General features: G+C 41.1%; 2 protein-coding genes across 2 annotated transcripts; both read left to right on the plus strand.

Moving 5' to 3' along the window:
• Positions 1-526: 526 nt before the first annotated feature.
• On the plus strand, positions 527-11105 carry MAP1LC3C (microtubule associated protein 1 light chain 3 gamma). The gene is made up of 4 exons (XM_065897320.1): positions 527-584; positions 691-746; positions 10010-10116; positions 10886-11105. Exons 1-4 carry the CDS (start codon positions 527-529, stop codon positions 11103-11105), a joined length of 441 nt encoding a protein of 146 aa, XP_065753392.1.
• A 679-nt stretch (positions 11106-11784) lies between these two features.
• Positions 11785-12090, plus strand: LOC136137920 (signal recognition particle 14 kDa protein-like). The gene has a single exon (XM_065896337.1). The coding sequence runs from the start codon at positions 11785-11787 to the stop codon at positions 12088-12090; it is 306 nt and encodes a 101-aa protein (XP_065752409.1).
• Positions 12091-14925: the final 2835 nt, after the last annotated feature.

A 14925-nucleotide genomic window follows, 5' to 3' on the forward strand; every position in this document is an offset into this window, starting at 1 on the left:
TGATACACACCTGGATTTTAACTCTGGCTTTATATCTTTTTATCTGGACAAATTACTCAACCGTTCTGGAATACCTATTTCTTACTGTGAAAAATAGCAGCATATTTCAGGGTAAGGTGAATTGATCTTCAACTTACTTCATTACTATAGTATTAAAATGTCCTGACACAAGACTGTTTCTATCCATAACTCCTTAGCTCACAGGACCATTTATAGTGACGACCAATGCACTACATTGTAAATCTTAATTTCTTTAGCAAAAACAAATTTTTAAATGGCAGTGAGCGAAGTGACTTTCTTTAACCAGAAGAAGGTGGCTGTTCCATTCCCGTTCTCAGAACTGACTTGCTCCTGCCCAGGGAGGGGGAATCTGGAAAAGGGAGGGTTGGAGAAGGCTGATGTCATACAGCACTACATAAAAGCCTCCTTTGGGATCCTACAGGCGGTTTGGAAGCAGCTGGAAGAATGAGTTAGGTCCTGAGATTTTATTTTTTTAAATCACACACAGACACAGCTGTTGAGCAAAATGCAGACTCCACAGAAAAGCCAAAGCCTCAGACCTTTCAAGCAAAGAAAGAGCTCAGGTAAAGTTCTCAGAATAGCTGGGTTTTGGCCCTTGAGACAGGGAGACAAGAAGGTGCAGGCTTCTGTTCCATGCTGACGTGTTCATTTAATCTTAAATGTTCACAGCAACCAGAAGGGAGGAAGTTGCTGGAATCCGAGTGAAGTTCCCTGGCAAGATCCCGGTAAGACATTGAACTCCTCAGGGGACGCCTGTGATATCCTGTTCTTTGAGAAAACAAAACCCAGGGAGAGACCTTCAAGATGGCAGAAGAGTAAGACGTGGAGATCACCTTCCTCCCCACAAATACATCAGAAATGCATCCACATGTGGAACAACTCCTACAGAACATCTACTGAACGCTGGCAGAAGACCTCAGACTTCCCAAAAGGCAAGAAACTCCCCACGTACCTGGGTAGGGCAAAAGAAAAAAGACAAAAGAGACAGAAGAATAGGAATAGGACCTGCACTTCTGGGAGGGAGCTGTGAAGGAGGAAAAGTTTCCACACACTAGGAAGTCCCTTCACTGGCGGAGTTGGGGGGGAAGTTTTGGAGCCATGGAGGAGAGCGCAGCAACAGGGGTGCAGAGGGCAAAGCAGAGATATTCCTGCACAGAGGATTGGTGCTAACCAGCACTCATCAGCCTGTGAGGCTTGTCTGCTGACCCGCCGGGGCGGGCAGGGACTGCAGCTGAGGCTCAGGCTTCAGAAGTCAGATCCCAGGGAGAAGACTGGGGTTATCTGCGTGAACACAGCCTGAAGGGGGCTAGTGTGCCACAGGTAGCCGAGAGGGAGTCCAGGGAAAAGTCTGGAACTGCCTAAGAAGCAAAAGACCATTGTTTCAGGGTGCGTGAGGAGAGGGGATTCAGAGCACTGCCTAAACGAGCTTCAAAGACAGGTGTGAGCCGCGGCTATCAGCGGAGACCCCCAGAGACGGGCATGAAATGCTAAGGCTGCCGCTGCAGCCACCAAGAAGCCTGTGTGTGAGCACAGGTCACTCTCCACACCTCCCCGCCGGGGAGTCTGTGCAGCCCACCACTGCCAGGGTCCCGCGATCCAGGGACAACTTCCCTGGGAGAACAAATGGCGTGCCTCAGGCTATTGCAGTGTCTTGCCGGCCCGCAGGCTCGCCCCGCATCCATACCCCTCCCCTCCCCCCGGCCTGAGTGAGCCAGAGCCCCCGAATCAGCTGCTCCTTTAACCCCGTCCTGTCTGAGCGAAGAACAGACGCCTTCAGGTGACCTACACGCAGAGGCGGGGCCAAATCCAAAGCTGAACCCCAGCAGCTGTGCGAACAAAGAAGAGAAAGGGAAATCTCTCCCAGCGGCCTCAGGAGCAGCAGATTAAATCTCTACAATCAACTTGATGTACCCAGCATCACTGGAATACCTGAATAGACAACGAATCATCCCAAAATTGAGATGGTGGACTTTGGGAGCAACGATATATATTTTTTCCTTTTCTCTTTTTGTGACTATGTGTATGCTTCTTTGTGTGGTTTTGTGTGTATAACTTTGCTTTTACCATTTGTCCTAGGATGCTGTCTGTTTTTTGTTGTTTTTAGTATAGTTTTTAGCGCTTATCGTCGGTGGATTTGTTTTTGGGTTTTTGTTTTTTAAACATCTTTGTTGGAGTATAATTGCTTTACAATGGTGTGTTAGTTTCTGCTGTATAACAAAGTGAATCAGCTATACATATACATATATCCCCATATCCCTTCCCTTTTGCATCTCCCTCCCTCCCACCCCTCTAGGTGCTCAAAAAGCACCAAGCTGATCTCCCTGTGCTATGTGGCTACTTCCCACTAGCTATCAATTTTACATTTGGTAGGGTATATATGTCCATGCCACTCTCTCACTTTCTCTCAGCTTACCCATCCGCCTCCTTATATCCTCAAGTCCATTCTCAATGTTTGTGTCTTTATTCCTGTCCTGTCCCTAGGATCTTCAGAAACTTATTTATTTTTTAGATTCCATATGTATGTGTTACCATACGTAATTTGTTTTTCTCTTTCTGACTTACTTCACTCTGTATGACAGACTCTAGGTCCATCTACCTCACTACAAATAACTCATTTTTGTTTCTTTTTATGGCTGAGTAATATTCCATTGTATAATATTTAATATTCCACATATTTATCCATTCATCTGTCAGTGGACACTTAGGTTGCTTCCATGTCCTGGCTATTGTAAATAGAGCTGCAATGAACATTGTGGTACATGACTCTTTAAAATTATGGTTTTCTCAGGGCACATGCCCAGTAGTGGGATTGCTGGGTCAGATGGTAGTTCTATTTTTAGTTTTTTAAGGAACCTCCATACTGTTATCCATTGTGGCTGTATCAATTTACATTCCCACCAACAGTGTAAGAGGCTTCCCTTTTCTCCACACCCTCTCCAGCATTTGTTGTTTGTAGATTTTCTGATGATGCCATTATAACTGGTGTGCAGTGATACCTCATTATAATTTTGATTTGCATTTCTCTATTGATTAGTGATGCTGAGCATCTTTTCATGTGTCTTTTGGCAATCTGTATATCTTTTTTGGAGAAATGTCTATTTAGGTCTTCTGCCCATTTTTGGATTATGTTATTTGTTTTTTTGATATTGAGCTGCATGAGCTGCTTGTAAATGTTGGAGATTAATCCTTTGTCAGTGGCTTCATTTGCAAATATTTTCTCCAATTCTGAGGGTTGTCTTTTCATCTTGTTTATGTTTTCCTTTGCTGTGCAAATGATTTTAAGTTTCATTAGGTCCCATTTATTTTTGTTTTTATTTCCATTACTCTAGGAGGTGGATCAAAAAAGATCTTGCTGTGATTTATGTCGTAGAATGTTCTGCCTATGTTTTCCTCTAAGAGTTTTATAGTGTCTGGCCTTACATTCAGGTCTCTAATCCACTTTGAGTTTATTTTTGTGTATGGTGTTAGGGAGTGTTCCAATTTCATTCTTTTACATGTAGCTGTCCAATTTTCCAAGCACCACTTATTGAAGAGCCTGTCTTTTCTCCATTGTATATCCTTCCCTCCTTTATCAAAAATAAGGTGACCATATGTGCACGGGTTTATCTCTAGGCTTCTATCTTGTTCCATTGAGCTATATTTCTGTTTTTGTGCCAGTACCATATTGTCTGGATTACTGTAGCTTTGTAGTATAGTCTGAAGTCCAGGAGCATGGTCCTAGAGCTCTGTTTTTCTTTCTCAAGATTTCTTCTTGACCCTGGCTATTCAGGGTCTTTGGTGTTTCCCTACAAATTGTGAAATATTTTGTTCGAGTTCTCTGATGAATGCCATTGGTAGTTTGATAGGAATTGCATTGAATCTGTAGATGGTTTTGGGTAGTATAGTCATTTTCACAATGTTGATTCTTCCCATCCAAAAACATGGTATATCTCTCCATCTGTTTGTATCATCTTTAATTTCTTTCGTGAGTGTCTCGTAGTTTTCTGCATACAAGTCTTTTGTCTCCTTAGGTAGGTTTATTCCTAGGTATTTTATTCTTTTTGTTGTGGTGGTAAATGGGAGTGTTTCCCTAATTTCTCTTTCACATTTTTCATCATTAGTGTATAAGAATGCAAGAGATTTCAGTGCATTTATTTTGTATCCTACTACTTTACCAAGTTCATTGATTAGCTCTAGTAGTTTTCTGGTAGCATCTTTAGGGTTCTCATGTCATCTGCAAACAGTGACAGTTTACTTCTTCTTTTCCGATTTGGATTCCTTTTATTTCTTTTTATTCTCTGATTGCTATGGCTAAAACTTCCAAAACTATGCTGAATAATAGTGGTGAGAATGGACAATGTTGTCTTGACCCTGATCTTAGAGGAAATGCTTTCAGTTTTTCACCATTGAGGACGATGTTGGCTGTGTGTTTGTCATATGTGGCCTTTATTATGTTGAGGTAAGTTCCCTCTATGCCTACATTCTGGAGGGTTTTTATCATAAATGCGTGTTGAATTTTGTCAAACGCTCTTTCTGCATCCTTTGAAATGATCACATGGTTTTTATCCTTCAATTTGTTAATATGGTGTATCACATTGATTGATTTGTATATATTGAAGAATCCTTACATTCCTGGGATACACCCCAGTTGATCATGATGTATGATCCTTTCAGTGTGCTGTTGGATTCTGTTTGCTAGTATTTTGTTGAGTATTTTTGCATCTATGTTTATCAGTGATATTACCCTGTAGTTTTCTTTCTTTGTGACATCTTTGTCTGGTTTTGGTATCAGGGTAATGGTGGCCTTGTAGAATGAGTTTGGGAATGGTCCTCCCTCTGCTATATTTTGGAAGAGTTTGAGGAGGATAGGTGTTAGCACTTCTTTATGTTTGATAGAATTAGCCTGTGAAGTCATCTGGTCATGGGCTTTTGTTTGTTGGAATATTTTTAATCACAGTCTCAATTTTAGTGCCTCAGATTGGTCTGTTTATGTTTTCTATTTCTTCCTGGTTCAGTCTCAGAAGGTTGTGCTTTTCTAAGAATTTGTCCATTTCTTCCAGGTTGTCCATTGGCATATAGTTGCTGGTAGTAATCTCTCATGATCTTTGGATTTCTGCAGTGTCATTTGTTATTTCTCCTTTTTCATTTCCAATTCTATTGATTTGAGTCTTCTCCCTTTTATTCTTGATGAGTCTGGCTAATGGTTTTTCAATTTTGTTTATCTTCTCAAAGAACCAGCTTTTAGTGTTATTGATTTTAGCTATTGTTTCCTTCATTTATTTTTCATTTATTTCTGATCTGATCTTTATGATATCTTCCCTTCTGCTAACTTTGGGGGTTTTTTGTTCTTCTTTCTCTAATTGCTTTAGGTGTAAGTTTAGGTTGTTTATTTGAGGTGTTTCTTGTTTCTTGAGGTAGGATTTTATTGCTATAAAATTCCCTCTTAGAACTGCTTTTGTTGCATCCTATAGGTATTGGGTCATCGTGTTTTCATTGTCATTTGTTTCCAGGTATTTTTTGATTTTCTCTTTGATTTCTTCAGTGGTCTTTTGGTTATTCAGTAGTGTATTCTTTAACTTCCATGTATTTGTATTTTTTACAGATTTTTTCCTGTTATTGATATCTAGTCTCATAGCACTCTGTTTGGAAAAGATACTTGTTATGGTTTCAATTTTCTTAAATTTACCAAAGGTTGATTTGTGATTAAGGAGATATGATCTATTCTGGAGAATGTTCTATGACCACTGGAGAAGAAAGTGTATCCTGTTGTTTTTGGATGGAATGTCCTATAGGTATCAGTTAAGTCCATCTTGTTTAATGTGTCATTTAAAGCTTGTGTTTATTTGTTTATTTTCATTTTGGATGATCTGTCCATTGGTGAAAGTGGGGTGTTAAAGTCCCCTACTATGATTGTGTTCCTGTCAATTTCCCGTTTTATGGCTGTTAGCATTTGCCTTATGTATTGAGGTGCTCCTATGTTGGGTGCATTAATATTTACAATTGTTATATCTTCTTGGATTGATCTCTTGAACATTTTGTAGCATCCTTCTTTGTCTATTGTAATAGTCTTTATTTTAAAGTCTATTTTGTCTGATATGAGAATTGCTACTCCAGATTTCTTTTGATTTCCATTTGCATGGAATATCTTCTTCCATCACCTCACTTTCAGTCTGTATGTGTCCCTAGGTCTAAACTGGGTCTTTTGTAGATAGCATACATATGGGTCTTGTTTTTGTATCCATTCAGCCAGTCTATGTCTTTTGGTTGGAGCATTTAATCCATTTACCTTTAAGGTAATTATCGATATGTATGTTCCTATTACCATTTTCTTAATTGTTTTGGGTTTGTTATTGTGGGTCTTTTCCTTCTCTTGTGCTTCCTGCCTAGAGAAGTTCCCTTAGCATTTGCTGTAAAGCTGGTTTGGTGGTGCAGAATTTTCTTAGCTTTTGCTTGTTTGCTATCAAATCTGAATGAGATCCTTGCTAGGTAGAGTAATCTTGATTGTAGGTTTTTCCCTTTTATCACTTTAAATATGTCCTGCCACTCCCTTCTGGCTTGCAGAGTTTCACTGAAAAATCAGTTGTTAACTTTATGGGGATTCCCTTGTACATTATTTCCTGTTTTTCACTTGCTGGTTTTAATAGTTTTTCATTGTATTTAGTTTTTCATAGTTTGATTATCATGTGTCTTGGTGTGTTTCTCCTTGGATTTATCATGTATGGGACTCTCTGCACTTCCTGGACTTGATTGACTCTTTCCTTTCCCATATTAGGGAAGTTTTCAACTATAATTTCTTCAAATATCTCATCAGTCCCTTTCTTTTTCTCTTCTTCTGGGACCCTTAAAATTCGAATGTTGGTGCATTTACTGTTGTTCCAGAGGTCTCTGAGACTATTCTCAATTCTTTTCATTTTTTTTTCTTTATTCTGCTCTGTGGTAGTTATTTCCAATATTTTATCTTGCAGGTCACTTATGCGTTCTTCTGCCTCAGTTATTCTGCTATTGATTCCTTCTAGAGAATTTTTAATTTCATTTATTGTGTTGTTCATCATTTTATGTTTGCTCTTTAGTTCTTCTATGTCCTTGTTAAACGTTTTTTGTATTTTCTCCATTCTATTTCCAAGATTTTGAATCATGTTTACTATCATTACTCTGAATTCTTTTTCAGGTAGACTGCCTATTTCCTCTTCTTTTGTTTGGCCTGGTGCGTTTTTACCTTGCTCCTTCATCTCCTATGTGTTTCTATGTCTTCTCATTTTGCTTAACTTACTGTGTTTGGGGTCTCCTTATCACAGGCTGCAGGTTCGTAGTTCCCATTGTTTTTGGTGTCTGCCCCTAGTGGCTAAGGTTGATTCAGTGGGTTGTGTAGGCTTCCTGGTGGAGGGGAATGGTGACTGTTCTGGTCAGTGGGTCTGGGTCCTGTCTTTCTGGTGGGCAGGGCCACATCCACCAGTGTGTTCTGGGGTGTCTGTGAACTTAGGATGATTTTAGGCAGCCTCTCTGCTAATGGGTGGGTTTGTATTCATGTCTTGCTAGTTGTTTGGCATAGGGTTTCCAGCACTGTAACTTGCTGGTCATTGAGTGGAGTTGGGGCTTAGCGTTGAGATGGAGGTCTCTGGGTGAGCTTTTGCCATTTGATATTACATGGAGTTGGTAGGCCTCTGCTGGAGCAATGTCCTGAACTTGGCTCTCCCACCTCAGAGGCACAGGCCTGACACCAGGCTGGAGCATGAAGACCCTGTCAGCCACCCAGCTCAGAAGAAAAGGGACAAAAAAAGAAAGAAGGAAAGAAAAAACTAAAATAACATAAAATGAAGTTATTAAAATAAGAAATATAAAAATTTTTTTAAACAGAATGAAAGAAGAGAGCAACCACACCAACAAACAAATCCACCAATGATATCAAGCACTAAACATTATATTAAAACAAAAAAATTGGACGGAAGAACCCTAGGACAAATGGTAAAAGCAAAGCTATACAGACAAAGTCACAAGATAAGCACAGCTCAATAAACCCACATTTTCCAAATAATCAATGCCAATGTTATAAAATCATGCATGAGTAAAAGATGCAAACAAAGTACAATATGGACCAACGGACTGTAATGTTACACAGAGTATAAAAAGTCAATTTATATGGTTTCATATTCTACATTACAACTAACTTTTTTTTTTTTTTTTTTTTTTGTGGTATGTGGGCCTCTCACTGTTGTGGCCTCTCCCGTTGCGGAGCACAGGCTCCGGACGCGCAGGCTTAGCGGCCATGGCCCACGGGCCCAGCCGTTCCGCGGCATGTGGGATCCTCCCCATACAGGGCACGAACCCGCGTCCCCTGCATCAGCAGGCGGACTCTCAACCACTGCGCCACCAGGGAAGCCCCACAACTAACTTTTAAGAAACTACCACTTGTTGAATTTTGGTGTAAAATAAAAGAAGAAAAATTGCAATTAAATAAAAATGCGTTTTCCAATTACAAATACATGTGGGGCCAGATTTTCTTCATATAACTCAACCAAAGCAACATTTCATAACAGATCAAACACAGAAGAAGATATAAGAATATTCTTATATCTTATATTATTCTAAACATATGAATGGATGCTCAACATCACTAATCATTAGAGAAATGCAAATCAAAACTACAATGAGGTATCACTTCACAGCAGTCACAGTGGCCATCATCAGAAAACCTACAAACAATAAATGCTGGAGAGGGTGTGGAGAAAAGGGAATCATCTTGCACTGTTGGTGGGAATGTAAATTGATACAGCCACTATGGAGAACAGTATGGAGGTTCCTTAAAAAACTAAAAATAGAACTACCATACGATCCAGCAATCCCAATACTGGGCATATACGCTGAGAAAACCATAATTCAAAAAGAGTCATGTACCACAATGTTCATTGCAGCTCTATTTACAATAGCCAAGACATGGAAGCAACCTAAGTATCCATCGACAGATGAATGGATAAAGAAGATGTGGCACCTATATACAATGGAATATTACTCAGCCATAAAAAGAAATGAAACTGAGTTATTTGTAGTGAGGTAGATGGACCTAGAGTGTGTCATACAGAGTGAAGTAAGTCAGAAAGAGTATACAAATACCATATGCTGACACATATATATGGAATCTAAAAAAAAAGTTTCTGAAGAACCTAGGGGTAAGAAAGGAATAAAGACTCAGATGTAGAAATTGGGCTTGAGGACATGGGAAGTGGGAAGGGTAAGCTGGGATGAAGTGAGAGAGTGGCATGGACTTATATATGCTACCAAATGTACAATAGACAGCTGGTCAGAAGCAACCACATAGGACAGGGAGAAAAGCTCAGTGCTTTGTGACCACCTAGAGGGGTGGGACAGGGAGGGTGGGAGGGAGATGCAAGAGGGAAGAGATATGGGGATATATGTATATGTATAGCTGATTCACTTTGTTATAAAGCAGAAACTAACACACCATTGTAAAGCAATTATACTTCAAGGAAGATGTTTTAAAGAAAAAGATGTGTTACATATACACAATGGAATATTACACAACCATAAAAAGGAATGAAATTGGGTCATTTATAGAGACTTGGATGTATCCTGAGACTGTCATACAGAGTGAAGTAAGTCAGAAAGAGAAAAGCAAATATCGTATATTAACGCATATATATGGAACCAGAAAAATGGTACAGATGAATTGGTTTGCAGGGCAGAAATAGAAACACAGATGTAGAAAACAAATATATGGACACCAATGGGGGAAAGTGGTGGGGGGCGGGGGGTTGATGGTGGTGTGATGAATTGGGAGATTGGGATTGACATGTATACACTAATATGTATAAAATAGATAACTAATAAGAACCTGCTGTATAAAAAAATAAATTAAACAGAATTCAAAAGTTCACAAAAAAAGAACCCAGCCAATGACTTCCTTCTCTCTATTCCAAGTTCCTAAGACATAGAGAACTGAGGCATATTCTTTGGCAGTTTCTTCAGAAGAGATGAAGGTCGAAACTCTTGACAGGTGACAGTGGAGCGCTATCCCAGGGAGAAGCTCTTGCCCTCACTGGACAAGACCAAGTTCCTGGTCACACAGGAGCTGACCATGACCCAGTTCCTCAGTGTCATCCGGTAGGTAACAAAGTGCTCATGGGGGTGTGTGCTGTGTGGCCCTGGGCTTTTTGGAACAATGAGAGATGGGATATGGCAGAGAGACAAGGAGAAGGATTTGTGCTTCACCTTTTCTCTTCAACTCTGCCTTTAAAAAGGATGATCTCATGATCAACCAATTTTAAAAAGATGTCCATTACCTTGCTACAACACTAAAATAAGTGAGAGCTCCCAATTTTGATGTACCAGCTATATTTTCTTTTGCTTCAACATTTTAGTGGTACTGTGTGTTAATTTCTGTCTTCAAATTTCTCTAAGAATTTTTCAAAGGAATCTTTGGAAAATGGTCCAAAGCCCTCTGTTTTCAAGATTTTAAAAGCCCAGTGACAGCATTTTACCTCTAAATATTTTCCCCTTTGTGGCAGGGCTTTGGATTATCCAGTGTTGGTTAACCACGTTCTGAAACTATTTCCTCTCCCACCCACAACATAAATTTAGCCCCTCCTAGCTGAGACTGGGGGTGTACTGGCTGTGCCTCTAATGTATGGTCTGAGGGTGGTTAGATAGGGCTAGCCACTACCAACAGATTCAGCTTGCTCTGCTATCAAAACAATCTAAAGTTTGAGGATGACTGGGCTAGAGTGGGGAGGTGGAGGCATCTTGGGCATCAATATGGCCAGACACTAGCCAGACAGAGGTAAGAAAGGCTATGGATCAGGGGTCATTCCCTTCCAGGTTAACTTTTTCCCTTCCTGCCCACCCCCAACACACACCCTCTTCCGCAACCCAGGAGCCGCATGGTCCTTGGGGCCACTGAATCCTTTTACTTGCTGGTGAACAACAAGAACTTCGGAAGTATGAATGTGACCATGGCAGAGATCTACAGGGACTATAAGGATGAGGATGGCTTCATGTACATGACCTATGCCTCCCAGATATTTGGCTGCTTGGGGTCAGCAGCCCCCAAGGATGGGAGCAACCTTGGGGGCAGGCCCTGCTATCCTCTATAATACGTATCCTCTAACCAATGCATTCACCAAGGCAGGAGACACGGACCTCTTTCTGTGTGTGCAGTGATGGTCCAGGGGGCAAGGGCGCCCTGCAGTGATCAGCACCAGCCATGACAGTGAGGCAATGCCTGCCCTGTTTGCTTTTTGTGCTCGTGCTCTTTGGTGGCTCTTGAGAATTTTGTAAATAGTAAGTCTTTTCTAAGTGGTTAACTTGTGCAATGAGCTGGGGAGGTATTTTAAGCGTCTCCTCTGGTGGAAGCCAGGCTAGAGTCCCTTGAGGGGTTTGATCTCCCTGTTGTGGGCAGGAGTCACGTGTATGTTTGGGCATGGAGAACCTGAGGTGTGTGGATAGTCTCCATGGAGCTTAATGCAACCAGTGTGAACTGCCTCATGGTGGGGATGGTGGGGGGATGGGCACAGAGGGGAAGTGGTCTTATCTGTGTCATTAAAGAGATTATTGTTATTTCCACAGCATTCACTTGACTCGGTTATTTCCCCTTATATTCTTTTAGTCTGTCTATGCCACACAGATTTATGCCAAAATTGTTACTGCTCAGTTTCAAATAATTTAAATGATTAGTTTTCCTTGCAATAGAATTTTTTAAATAATGAATTGTGTTTAAATCCTTATTATGGGGCTTGGGGCTTATGCTGACAGAGTGGAGCCAGCAGCGCCAGGATGGTGCTTCTGGAGAGAGAGCAGTTCCTGACGGAGCTGACCAGGCTCTTCCAGAAGCGCCGGTTGTCGGGCAGCGTGTGCATCACCCTGAAGAAGTATGATGGTCGAGCTAAACCCATTCCAAGGAAGGGCTTTGAGCCCTCAGAAAACAAGTGTCTGTTAAGAGCTACTGGTGGGAAAAAGATCAGCACTGGGGTGAGCTCCAAAGAAGTGAATACGTTTCAGATGGCTTGTTCAAACCTATTGAGAGCTAACATGGATGGGCTGAAAAAGAGCCAGAGTAAGAAGAGCAAAGCAGCGCAGTGAAGGGCACCAGGTTTCCCGCTTTCACCAGCTAACCACTGAATTGCTATTTTTCCTTTGGTTTTTACTTTTGGCCACAAAGCTGGGTTTCTGATTCCCCTACAGTGACTGTTTTCATGTGAGATTAGGGTCATTTTTGGATGGAGGAAGGGCTGTAGTGTTTACAGGGTAGTTACAAGAAGCCAGTTTAATTTAGGCCTGGCTAAGTGGTCTGTGTTGTATGGTTGTATGTTTCTGGATAATAGTTTACAGTCTCTGTAGCCGTCTGTGAAGAGCACTGTATCATTAAACCAGTATTTATCAGCACTGACCATCTTTTATTCCTTTTCCCACCCCATAAAACGTTTCTGGCAATAGCTCCTCATTTTGGAATGATGTGATTATGAACAGGCTTTAAGCCCTGTCTTATGGGTTACTGGAATGGAAACCTGACAGTTTTACAAAAAGTTGTGTTATTTCATGGGTATTTTTCCCAGCTTGCTGTATAATTTTATCATCATAGTTTCTCTAGCAAATTTGAATGAGTTCTCATAGCCAAATGAGAGTTTGCTTAACCAAACTAAGGGTAAGCCTATTACAAAATCATCAAGAATAAAGATTCCAAGTTAATGATGTTAAAAAAAAATCCTTATTATGGGCCAGGCATTGTTCAATGCACTCTACATGTATTAAGTCCTCATAATCATTTTATCTGTTAAGTATTATTACTCCCATTTTAAGGATGAGGAAATTGGGTCAGAGGAAGGTCAAGAAACTCACCTAACAACTAGCAAGCAGCAAAACCAGGTTTTGAAATCAGGCAGACTGGCGTAGACCGGCTTATCCCCTCTACCAGTCTTCCTTTCTTCACTTGGTGAGGACCTAGTAGTGCTTGAATTGAAGCTGAGTTACACTTGCTTACTACCCCGCATGGGAGACAGAGTTGTGAACACAGAACTACGGAGGAGCTTGGTCACATAAAAATAGTTAACGGGGAGCGTGGGGGAGCCCGAAGGAGGGAGAGCTTCCAGGGGAGTGCAGTCTGAACTGGGTTTGGAGAAGGAAAAAGTAATTTCATGAAAAAGGATAATTTTTTTTTTTAACAGCAAAATGGGTTTATTCCTGAGCAGCAAAGAATTGTAGTTTGGGACGTGCAACTATGGCAAACCACATGCAAGTCTGGTAAAACAAAGGAGAGGGAAGTCTTTTATAGAGGAGAAGGGGAAGTTAGGAGGGGTTGTTATGAACAAATATTGTCTGAGTTGTGACCGTCTTTCATTGGCTGAGCTGTTACGAGAAGAAAATCTTGCTGGTGATAGTAGTGTCACTTCCTGCAGGAGATGCAAGATACCATCTCTTTCTGTTGGGATCTGTATTGACATTGAGTGGGAGCTCCCCCTCTGGCCTCCTGACTCCATTTTAGTGAAGTTTCCCTTTATTAATTTGTTTTTTTTTTTGTTTTTTATTCACTTATGGTGAATAAACATTGATTAAGCATCTCTTGTGTGCCAGGCGCTTCAAAGAGCTGGAGCTACAGCAGCAAACAAGACAAATAAGGGATCAGCCTCATGCAGCTCTCTCCAGTGAGGGAAGAAAGAAAACACAGAGAAGCATTATAAGTGGTATGAAGGCCAGGAGACAGGGTCCTGGGACAGAGATGGGGAGATACCTTACCTTGGTGGTCAGGGAGACCTCGCTGAGGAGTGACAATTGAAATGAGTCCACAGGAGGAGCCAGCCCTGCATAGATCTGGAGGAGAGCTTGTACACTTTGCAGGAAAGTGAGCTGTGATATTTTGATTTCCAGTATTTTTACTGATGCTGCTTCCCTACATGTTTTGGCTTTTCTGGTTGGAGCAGGATGTTTTCAGTGGCTCTATTTACAATGGGCACGTAATAAAGGTTCACCAAATAATTTATTGGTAGCTACTTTCTTTTAGTCCTTTCTCTAGACCCTGGAGTCTCTAATGAGTCTTGCTTTCATTTATACCCAGTCTTCAGTTATTTCATTTGACCATTTCTTTACCACCCCCACAGAATAATCTGGGCCAATTTCTCTTGAACAAGGAACACTGTAACATTAAACCAAATTAAACTGAACTATTATTTTAGATGATTACATGACATTCAATTAAACTAAAAATAACAACAATGAAAAGTATCCATTAGCCACCAGAATGGAGGTAGAAATGACTAGAGGGGAGGGAATACAGAGGGTAGAAGTAGGAAGATTCAAGAGAAGATTCCTCAGGAACTATTTCTTCTGTTCTCAGCCTGTTTTTGATGTTCCCTCCCGTCAATTTCTTCTGTTTTATTTTCCATTCAGGCCTTTACCACCAAGAAGAAAAAGGACACAAAACACAACTTTGTTGTTCACTATTGCTGCATGACAAACCACTTTAAGTTTCAGAGACATAAAACAAGGCTTTATTATTTCCATGGAGAAATCATGGAAATTCCCATGATTCTGTGGATTGGTTGGAGGTTCCTCTGCTGTTTTCACCTGGGCTCACTCACTCAGCTGGAGGATCCGAAGCTGGAAGTTCTGAGAAGAGCTGCCCTCCACTGTCACCAGGCCCAGCCTTTGGTCCTGGCTATTTGCTGGTGGCTTGGACCACTCACTTTGCCTCTTATCCTCAGAAAGCTAGGTCAGCTCCTCAAATGGGGGCTTCAGGGCTGCATTCCAAGGGGGCAAAGGGGAAAATGCAAGTCCTCTTGTAGCTCTGGCTCTGGACACCTGCCTAGCGTCATTTCTGCCACATTCTTTGGTAAAGCCCAGATTAAGGCGGCGGGGGAAAGAGCACCTCTTGATGGAAAATACTTCAATTCAGAATCTGTGGCCATATTTCATCAACCACAT

Source organism: Phocoena phocoena, chromosome 1, assembly GCF_963924675.1.
Source record: "Phocoena phocoena chromosome 1, mPhoPho1.1, whole genome shotgun sequence".
NCBI classification, from domain to species: domain Eukaryota; kingdom Metazoa; phylum Chordata; class Mammalia; order Artiodactyla; family Phocoenidae; genus Phocoena; species Phocoena phocoena.